The sequence below is a fragment of the Chrysochloris asiatica genome, unplaced genomic scaffold (assembly GCF_000296735.1).
Source record: "Chrysochloris asiatica unplaced genomic scaffold, ChrAsi1.0 scaffold00201, whole genome shotgun sequence".
NCBI lineage: Eukaryota > Metazoa > Chordata > Mammalia > Afrosoricida > Chrysochloridae > Chrysochloris > Chrysochloris asiatica.
This window is the reverse complement of record NW_006408719.1, coordinates 2,642,587-2,653,855: the sequence shown is the minus strand read 5'-3', so window position 1 is coordinate 2,653,855 and position 11,269 is coordinate 2,642,587. Positions and strand designations below refer to the sequence as shown.

The 11,269-nt window shown below is 37.1% G+C and overlaps 1 protein-coding gene across 1 annotated transcript in view; it reads left to right on the top strand.

The window, feature by feature from the left end:
* Positions 1 to 11,269, top strand: part of BRWD3 (bromodomain and WD repeat domain containing 3) — a 240,297-nt gene that overhangs the window by 185,234 nt on the left and 43,794 nt on the right. The window contains exon 22 of the mRNA XM_006872503.1: positions 1,900 to 1,976. Within this exon, the coding sequence (XP_006872565.1) occupies positions 1,900 to 1,976 (77 nt within the window). The remainder of the gene's footprint in view (positions 1 to 1,899; positions 1,977 to 11,269) is intronic.

Sequence of the window (11,269 nt, the reverse complement as noted above, 5' to 3'; positions counted from 1 at the left end):
GTAGTAACTCAAAATACCAACAGAGAGGGAAGGAATCTTCACATCAAGTATCAATCCTATCCCCTTTGTATACAGGGGTAGATTGTTGTTAGGTGTCATCAAGTCGGTACTGACTCATAGTGACTTTATGCACAGCAGAACAAAACACTGCCCGATCCTGGGCCAACCTCACTACTGTTGCCACGCTTGAGTCCATCGTGGCTGTCACTTGACCAATAAGGATGGGCAAATTAGACTTTGGCTACTTAAAATGAGGGGGCAATAAAGGAACGAAGTGACTGGCTTACAAGGTTTCAAGTGTGTGTGGGTGAGGATAGAGTCCCCACTGAATAATTTTCATCTTGTCTAGATGGGTCTGATGAAAAGAGTTGGGGATAAGACTCTTAGGATTCAATAGTGAGTAATGGTTATCATGACTAATTATAACTGTTATAATTGTAAAGGTAGAAATTTTTTAACAAAAACAGGGCAGTAGTTAATCTTATAGTCCAGAAACAGAGGACCCTAGTACCATCAAGGGAGAAGAGCACAAGCAGAATGTGGGACCCTATCCAGAGAAGCGGCGATACCAGAGATGGAGACATGGAGAGAGAGCGCAGCTGAGGGCTCTAGATTCATGAAAAGAGAGGGACTGAGAGCTGGTGGCCAGGTAGCAGGCTTGCAGAATGTGCCCTTTGGTGGTTTAAATTATTACATATGCCTGCGTGTTTTTTTTGTTTTGTTTTGTTTTTTAAAGCGCTAAAGTGGTGGTTACGAATCGGGCTGCGAACCTAAAGGTCAGCGGTTCGAAACTACCAGCTGCTCCGCGGGAGAAAGATGAGGCTTTCTACTCCCGTAAGGATTTATACCCTCGGAAACCCTGTACAGGGTCACTTATACCCTCGGAAACCCTGTACAGGGTCGCTATGGGTCGGAACCGACTCAACGGCACGTAACAACAACAACAAAGTAGATAAAGAGAAATATTGTTAACTGATGGTACATGGAGGAGATTATAATCATTGTAATGAAACAAAGTATATGATTTGTTGAATGTAAAAGTGATGATCTGCCCTGTAAACTTTCACTCAAATCACAATAAAAATTAACCAAAAAAAAGGAAGATATTAGTGTAAAAGAAAACAAAAGCATGAAAACTTGATCTTTATAAAGAAATGATCACATAATCTGTAATTGATGTTATTTATTAATGTACCAATTGTGTTTTTTTAAAAGAATCTTATTTTTTACTTAGTAAATATTTGTGAGTGAAAGGAGTTTTGTTCTGGGATATGCTTTGAAATAACCCCTGGGATGTGAAGCATTGTGTGAGGGTATAGATAAAACAAGAAAGACCAGTGATAATTGTGTTTATTATATACACAGTGTTTGCTATTTTCTCAACAAACATGGCTGGGACAACTAGATTTCAACATACAAAAAAGAATAAAACTAAACTTATACCTCACATCATATAATAAACTAAAAATAAATCAATCAACTATAAGTTTTGTTCATCAATGGACTTATATGTTTGAAATTTTGCATAATATAAAACTTTTGTTCATGGAAAATAATTTCATTAACTTGGATATTTTTAAAACAAAGCATTTAAGAAAAAAAATGATTCTGTACATTTTTCTACATATGGTTTAGAGTATTTTGTTTTTCTGGGAATAGACATTATATTATAATTAGCACTCAGCCACTACTCCAGTGTTTGGAGGTTTGAGTCCACCCCAAGATGCCTTGGAGGAAAGGCCTGGCAATGTATTTACAGAAAAAAAAAATCAGCCATTGAAAACCCTCTAGAGCACAGTTCTACTTTGACACACATGAGGACAGTTTTGGGTTTGCTAATTAATAATTAGCCAAGTAATACCAATATTATATCTCAAACTTTTTTTTAATCTGTTACAGGAAGATGAAACTGTTGGCACAAGCGATGCTTCTGTAGAGGATCCTGTCATTGAATGGCAAAGTGAAAGTTCTTCCAGGTAGTTTTACTAGTTTTGGTTTAGTTCAAAATTATTCAGCAGCAGTTGTAATATTATGTTCTTATAGGAATATAGTAAGACCAGTAAAAATACTGGATAGAAAATATCAAGACTTATTTTTCATCCTGGCTCTGCCAATATCTTTTGCGGGGAGGTGCGGCAGTTGGGGGCTGGGGGAGGGGGGCGGGCATGCTCCTGTGCGGCTAATTCCTTCATCTGTAAAGTAATTTCCTTTTTAAATATGAGGTCCTGTGTCTTGACACCAGCACTCATTTGGTTGATAAAGTCCATTGATGAACAAAACTTATAGTTGATTGATTTATTTTTAGTTTATTATATGATGTGAGGTATAAGTTTAGTTTTATTCTTTTTTGCATGTTGAAATCCTGTTGTCCCAGCCATGTTTGTTGAGACAACTTGGTAGCATGATAAAAAAATCAATTGATCATAGAAAATATTATGGGTTTATTTCTGAACTCTCTATTCTATTTCATTGGTCTCTATGTCTGTCCTAATTACAGGGTTCTGATTCCTGTAACTTTATATAGTATGTTTTAAAGTTGAGAAGTAAGAATTCTCTTTTGTTCTGCTTTTTCAAGATTGTTTTTGACTAATTTGAGCCCATTGCAATTTCATTTGAAGATCAGCTTTTTCATTTCTGCAAAAGGACTGTTAAATTCTTTGAGTAGTATGGATCTACTAAGACTAAGACAAACTAGGAAGAAAGCGAAGCAGACTACTTCTGAATGTTTAGCCACTGAAAACCTTATGAATAGCAGTGGGACACTGTTACATGGCATCAGAATATTGAATATTGAAGCATGATGAATAACACCAGAATATTGTCAGGTATCATGCCTAAAGATGAGCCCTTCAGATTGCAAGACACTCAGAATACAAATAAGCATGATCAGCATGGTTATGTTTGTCTGTTTATGCCCTAATTTTTAGTTGTTGTTAAGTGCCATCGAGTCAGTTCCGACCCATAGAGACCCTATAGTATTTCCGAGAAGCAGCTTGTGAGCTTGAACCATCAACCTTGCAGTTCATACGGCTTTGCAGTGTGACACATTAACCATGGTGCCACACCAAGACTCCATGCCCTAATTTATCTCTGATAGGTAGTGGTTACAAATCGGGCTGCTAACCTCACGATCAGCAGTTCGAAACTACCAGCTGTTCCGCTGGAGAACGATGAGGCTTTCTGCTCCCATAAAAATTTATAGCCTTGGAAAAACCCTGTATAGGGTCGCAATGAGTCAGAACTGGCTCTATGGCACATAACAACAACAACAACATATATGCCCTGGAGTCCTGATGTGGCGCTGCAGGATAATGCACTGGATCACAAAGTCAGTTTGAACTTCAAACCCACCACCTGTTCCTCGGAAACCCTATACAGGGTCGCTTGGCTTGGAACTAAATTAAAGGCATTTACCAACAAATAATGCCTCGATTTTTTTCTTTGATTATCTTTATAATTTTGGTGGTAAGTGCTGTGTGACATGGTGTCGGTTCATATAGCGTTTCTGAGGCTGTGAATTTTAAGAAAGCAGAAAGCCTAATCTTTCTCTCATGGAGCAGCTGGTTGATTAGAACTGCTGACATTGTGGGTAGCAGCCCAGTTCATAACCCACTATAATACCAGGGTTCCTTTTTATAGTTTTAGGTTTTGTATTCAGTTTTTTGTGCCATTTTGAGATAGTTTTTGAATATAGCATGAAGTGTGGATGTTGTTTAATTTTTCTGCAAATGGATACCCAGTTTTACCAGCACCATTTGCTAAAGAGAATGTCTTTTCTTCATTTAATGGGTTTGGGTCTTTTGTTGAAGATCAGCTGTCCATAGGTGATGGATTCGCTTCTGGAATCTCAGTTCTGTTCTATTGACCTACATGTCTGTTGTACCATTACCAAGCTACTTTGACTATTATAGATATATACCTACTGCTATTGGTCAAATCTGACTCATAGCAACCCTATATAGGGATTTTTTACTGGAACTGACAGCCTGTTTCTCCTATGCAGTAGCTGGCAGATTTAAACTGACAACCTTACAGTTAGCAGTCCAGTGCTTATCCTATAGCTAAATTCGTACTTCTTCTTCTTCAGTAATCCTTTGCTTATCTGAGATCTTTCCTTTCCATATGAAATTAGCTATTGGTTTTTCTATCTCCTTAAAGAATGTTAATGTTAACCAGATCAGAATTGCATGATGTCTGCAGATTGCTTTGGATATTATTTACATTTTCACAATGTTAAATCTTCCTATCTAGGAGCATGGTATGTTCTTTCATTTATGTAGGTTTCTTGTAGTAGTGTGTTTTGGTTTTCTTTCCATAAGTATTTTTTATCTCTGTTAGGTTTATTCCTAAGTATTTTATCTTTTTGTTTTTGTTTTTTTATCCAACTGAAAAGCCTGGCTTTTTTTTTCTTTCTTTTACCTTTTTATTGTGAATTGAGTGAAGGCTTATATAACAGATCATCATTCCCACATTCAACAAATCATACACCTTGTGTCATTGCCATGATTGCAATCCCGTCCATCCTTTTGGTAGCTTTTGGAAATAGTATTGTTTTCCTTATTTCCTTTTCAGATTTTTCTTTGTTGGTGGAAAGGAATTTGAGTGATTTTTGAATATTAATAATCTACCCTGCCACTTTGCTAAATTTTTCTCTTAGTTTCAATAGTTTACTTTCTGAGTCTTTGAAATGTTCTGTTTGTAGGATCATGTAATCTGCAAATAAGGGGTAGTTTTACTTCGTTCTCACCAGTTTGGATGCCTTTGATTTTCTTTTCTTGCCTTGGTTAGGACTTCCAATTCATTGTTGTATAGGAGTGGTGATAGGGTATCCTTTTTTCTATTCTCAAGGGGTATGTGTTTAGTCTCTCCGTTGAGAATAATATTGGCTGTTAGTTTTGCATGTTGTTGTTGTTAAGTTCTGTCGAGTTGATTCCGACCCATAGCAACCCTGTATAGGGTTTCTGAGGAGCAGCTGGTGAGCTTGAACCACCAACCTTGCAGTTCAAACGTCTTTGTAGTCTGGCGCATTAACCCACAGCGCCATACCAGCATATGTGTCTACAATTATGTTGAAGGTTTTCTCTTTTATTCCTATTTGGCTGAGTTTTTATTTGGAATGTGTGTTGATTATAGCAAATGTATTTTCTGGGATTGAGCTCTTTATGGGAAAAAGGTTCTTTTCCTTTGCTTTATTTATGTAATAGATTTTGTTGGTTGTTTTTCTAATGTTGAACCATCCTTGTATATCTGGTATGAATGTTGTATTGTTTTTTTGATATGGTGTCAAATTCTATTGGCTAGGAGTTTAATCGGGATTTTTGTGTTAAGTACCGTGAAGTAGGTTCCGACTCATAGTGACCCTGCACAGGGTTTCTGAGGCTGTAAATCTTTAGGGGAGCAGAAAGCCTCATCTTTCTCCCGTGGAACAACTGGTAGTTTCGAACTGCTGACCTTGAGGTTAGCAACCCAATTTATAACCACTAGGCTATCAGAGCTCGTTTTCATAAAGCCTATTGGTCTGCAATTTTCTTTTCTAAGTCCTTTTTTTGCCTGGTTTGGCAAAAAATAAAGCCTTATACATGCTTTATTAAAATGAGTTGTATCTTTTTCTGTGTTCTGTAATAGTTAGAGTTGTCAGCTCTCTGAATGTTTGGTGAAATTCTCCAGTGAAGCTGTCTTGGGCATGAGTTGTTTTTTTATTGGGAGACATTTTATGATTTGTTCAATTTCTTCTTTTTTTAGGGTTTGTTCAAAGTGTCTACCTCAGTCTGTGTTAGTTTAGGTAGGTTGTGTATTTCTGGAAATTTGTATATTTCCTATAGATTTTCAAATTTGTTTAGAGTACAATTTCTCATGGTGGTGGTGGTGGTGGTAGTGGTTGTGTGCCGTGGAGTTGGTTCCAACTCATAGTGACCCTGCACAGGATCTACCACAGAACAGCTTCTCATAGTATTCTGTTAATCTTCTATTTATTTGGATTGGCTCTGTTGTAATGTCACCCACTGCATTTCTTAATTCATTTCGTATTTTTTTTTCTTCATCTTCTCTTTCTTTTCCTTTGTTAAATGTGGCAATAGCTTGTCAAGAACTAACTTCCGTTCTTGTTTATTCTTTCTATTGTTTCATTTATTTCTGCTCTAATCTTTATTATTTCCTTTCTTCTAGAGATTGTGTAAGCATTTTTGCTGCTCTTTCCCTAGTTATTGGAGATGTTGAGTTAAGGTATTGATTTTGTTTCTTTTTTTTCTTTCTATCTTTTCTTTTTTTTATTTTTGTTTGATGTATATGTTTATTGCTGTAAATTGCCCTCTGTGCACTGGTTTTGATGTGGCCCAAAGGTTTCGTTATGTGTTTTCATTTTCATTTGCTTCTAGGAAATTTTTTCCACTATTTATTTTATTACCTAGTAGTCTCAAGCTGAGTGTTTTACAGTTTCCATGTATTTGTTTTTGTCTTTGTTCTTGTTGTTGTTGTTGTTAAGTGCCATCGAGTCAGTTCCAACCCATAGCGACCCTGAACAGGGTTTTCGAGGCTGTAAATCTTTACGGGAGCAGATAGCCTCATCTTTCTCCCCCGGAACCCCTGGCTGTTTCGAACTGCTGACCTTGTGGTTCACAGCCCAATTTGTACTGTTACTAATTTCTAATTTTATAGTGTTGTGATTTGAGAAGATGCTTTACATTGTTTTGATATTTTAATTTTGTTAAAGCTTGCTTTGTAACCTAACGTGGTTTATTCTGGAGAGTGATTCATTTACACTGGAAAAGAATGTGTAATTTGTTTTTGTTGTGTGGAGTGTTCTGTACATGTCTCTGAAGTCAGGTTGGTTGATTTTGTTTTTGAGATCTTCTGTATCTTTAAGTTTGCATCTTGTTATTCTGTTCTTCATTGGAAATGGTATGTTAAATCTATTATTTTGGTGAAATTGTCTGATTATTTTATTCTATGTGCTGTTTTCATTTCTTCATTGTTGATTTTGTGTTTTCTAAGTCCTTGTCATTTTCTTCTTTATTACTTTAGTTAGAAGGTTTATTAATTTTCTTTGTGGTTACCCTATAGTTTATTTTTACCTTTCAGAAAGTTTTAAGAAGTCTGTCATATCTTTATATCATCTTGACTTCTTCTCTGTTTGGAAATTCTATAATTATACTGTTTATTCCCTCATTTTGCTGTGTGGTTATCATCATGTACAGATTAATTCCTCTGATTTTTTATTTTCAAACTTGTAAACTTATTTAATGTTGAGTTATTGTTGTGTGTGTGTGTGTGTGTGTGTGTGTGTGTGTGTGTTTTCTGAGTTGGTTTTGTGTGATGTTATTATGTGTTTTAATCTCAGGTTGTTGTCTGATGTTGTTGGTTCTCTGGTTCTCTAAGTTGAATCTAGCTTTTGCAAATTCCCTTATTTTCTGTTTACTGAGAAATTTCCCAAATTCATTAAAGTAGTTGAGGAGCACTACCACTCATCTGTCATTTGGTTGTACTGTGGTGGCTTGCTATTTCTCTAATGCTGGAAGCTATGCTACTAGTATTTTAAACACCAGCAGGGTACTCCATTGGAGGACAGGATTCAGCTGAGTTTCCAGACTAAGATAGACCAGGAAGAAGCATATGTAGACTATTTCTGAATGTTTAGCCACTGAAAACCTTATGAATAGTAGTGGCCCACAGTCAGAGAGCACCAGAATATTGTAGGATAATCGTGCCAGAATCTGAGCCTCTCAGTTTGGAAGGCATTCAAAATGTGACTGGAAAAGAGTTGCCTCATCAAGGTAGGGGTGACCATGATGATGCAAATGGAGTAAAACTTCCAGGACCTTCATTTGCTAATGGGGCACCACTCAAAATGGGCTGTAAATATCTATTAAATAATTGAAACATGGAATGTGCAAAGTGTAAATCTAGGAATATCAGAAGATATCAAAAATGAAATACAATGCTTAAAGATTAATATCCAAGGCATTAGTGAGCTGAAATGGACTGGTATTGGCCATGTTGAATCTGAGAGTCATATGGTTTACTGTGCCAGGAATGACAAATTGAAGCGAAATGACATTGCGTTTATCATCAAAAGAACATTTCAAAATTTATCTTGAAGTATAATTCTGTCTGTGATAGGATAATATCCATAAACCTACAAAAAAGACCAGTTTATACCACTGTTATTCAAATGTATGCACCATCCACTAAGCCAATGATGATAAAATTGGAGAATTCTATCAACTTTTTCAGTCCAAAATTGATAAAACATTCAATCAGTGTGTATTATTAATTTCTGGTGGTTGGAATGCAAAGGTTGGAAAGAAAGAAGGATCAGTAGTTAGAAAATATGCCATTGGTGATAGAAACAGTGCTGCAGATCACATGATAGAATTTTGCAAGACCAATGACTTGTTCATTGTAAATACCTTTTATAAATAATACAATAGACTATACACATGGGGCGGGGCTTGATGGCGGATAGGGTAGAGGTGCAGTGCAGGTTGCTGTTAGCAATACCACAGAATACCAGACGAAGCGGGTTCAGGGCAGAGCTCCAAAACTCAGAACCACACAGGTAGGGATATTTTAAAAGTTTGAAGGCTTATAGCTAGTGGAACTTGCAGCAGAAGTAAGAAATTTCGTACTTTTGAATCTGCCGGACTCCATGGCCCAGAGCCAACAACTAGGGAGAGACCAAATGTCAAGACCAAGCGAGGGAACAGACCAACCACAGAATAACGCTGCAGGAACGTCAGAGCAAAGGTGGATAATACATTTTGTCGATTTTGCCTTGTTCTGATTTGTTCTTTTTGGTATCTGTTCATTGGCCACCCACAGTTTGCACACCTCCATTCTGGTGACTAGATGGGCTGCCTGAGCAAGTGGCCAGCCCCACCCCACCACTGGTGGATTCTTCTGCCACACATGTGCACAGATAATCTCAGCCCAAGATCCATACCTGAACTGTTTCTTAAAAGGGAAAAGGCCAGAACAAGGAATGTGGAGATGGAAAGAGAGCTTAAAAACAAAACAGGCCGAAAATTATATTAAATCCTGAGGTGTAGCATAACAACCAACAGTGGCATTTTGAAATCTATCCTATGGTCTTAAAAGGCAAGAAGCTGAAAGAGGACATTAAAGTCATACTCATATTGTTGTTGTTCTGTGCCATGGAGTTGGTTCTGACTCATAGCGACCCTGTACAGGGTTTCTGAGGCTATAAATCTTTATGGGAGCAGAAAGCCTCATTTTTCTCCTGCAGAATAGCTGGTAGTTTCGAACTGCTGACCATGAGGTTAGCAGCCCGATTCATAACCACTACGCTACCAGAGCTCCTTATACTCATATTTAGGCTACATATTTTTTTCTGTTTCTTCTACTCTCCCTCCTCTCACCTTTCTGTGATTATAGAATATATAGATTATAGAATACAGTACCTAATCTATTTTTTTGGTTGTTGTTGTTGTTGTTTTCCTGCTGTTTCTGTTTTGCTGTTTTATGCTCCCCCTTTTACCTTTGGGACTCTTTCTCTCCCTATATTACCCAAGAATAGACAGCAACTGCTGCCATATGATTAAGCTACAATCACACGCCATAAAACACAAAAATCCAGGCAAGAACCAATACCAACTGCCATGCACCAGGGAGCCAGACATGCACCTGTGAAAGTTAATGAGTTAAGCAATAAGAAGGCTAAAAAGAGAAGCCCACATCCTGATCACATCTACCTAAAGGCAATCAGAAAGCATAAAAAAATACCAAAACAAAAACTCAATAAGTAATAAGGCCACATATGAACACTAAACATGTCCAAGAAGCAAAAGCAGATAACCATATCAGCACATGTCCAGAAACAAGATAAAATGTCTGAGACAAATGACCTAGAGGTAGACCTGGACTCCATTCTGGAAGAAGGGTAGGCCTTGGAAATGCCTGAGAAGGAATTCAGAAAAATTATTATAAAATGTTTCAAAACACTTGAGAAAAATAAGGAAGCAGTCAGGAAAGCACTACAGGAACAATCAAATAAGATAGATACAGCACTGGAAACAATTCAAAACCTACAGAAATAAGTCCAAATGATCAATAATAGAATATCAGAATTTTAGACAATACACTGAAAGGACAAAGGAGTAGAATAGAAGAGATGGAAGGCAGAACTATTAAACTGGAAGTCAAATCTCTCGATATCACTAAGATAGAAGAGCAAACAGGATAAAAGGATAAAAAATCTGAAGAAAGTTCTAAGATTCATGTTGGATAACATGAAGAGCAATAACTTAAGAATTATTAGCATTCCAGAACAGGAATAATCACACAAGTCCACAGAGGAAATAGTTGAAGAGCTTCTGGAAGAAAATTTCCCTAACATCCTGAAAAGTGAAAAGATAAACATCCAAGAAGCTCAACAAACCCCAGGAAGGATAGACCCCAAAAGAAAATCATCGAGACATATCATAATCAACTCTCCAAAATCAAAGATAATGAGAGAATCCTGAAAGCATCTAGGGAAAAGAGAAGTATTACATACAAATGCAAGAAATTCAGATTAAGCTGGGATCTCGCAGCAGAAACCATGAAAGCAAGAAGGCAATGGGGAGACATATATAAAACCCAGAAAGAAAAAAAAAAAAAAGCCTGCCAACCAAGAATCCTTTATCCAGCAAAGCTATCAGTCAAATACGACGATGTAATCGCAATATTCCAGGATCAACGGAAGCTAAGGAATTTTTCCAAAGCCAACCCTGCACTTCAAAACATACTAAAGAGAGTTCTGTGGATTGAGAACCAACAGGAACAGACAACAACCAGAGATTGATAAACGTGGCAGCAGCTCTCTGAACTCAATCGACAGAAGGAAGAGTCAAGAACAGAACAAAACTATAAGAACAAACTCAGAGAATCTGGGAGGTCAGTCTATGATCAAAACAATTACAATGTAAAAGAAGGTAAACACGTAGGATCAGAGATCCAGATGGTGACAAGGTCAGGTAGATTACAGTAGAAAACAGACTGCACTAAATGCAGGGAAAAGTTAATGGAATATAAGGTAGCCTCAAAGAAAATGAACACTTCACGACATGCCAAGAAAATGAAAATCCAAGAAGAACATGGAAACATTAAAACTAGGAGGAATCTCACGAGAAAGAACACAAAAAGCCTGAAGGACTCAGCAAAGCAAGACACACAGAACAAAGAAAGCAGCAACAGCACAAAAAAAACCCCAGCATAATGGCAGCAATAAATCCATACCTATCAATAATTGCATTGAATGTAAACGGATTAAATG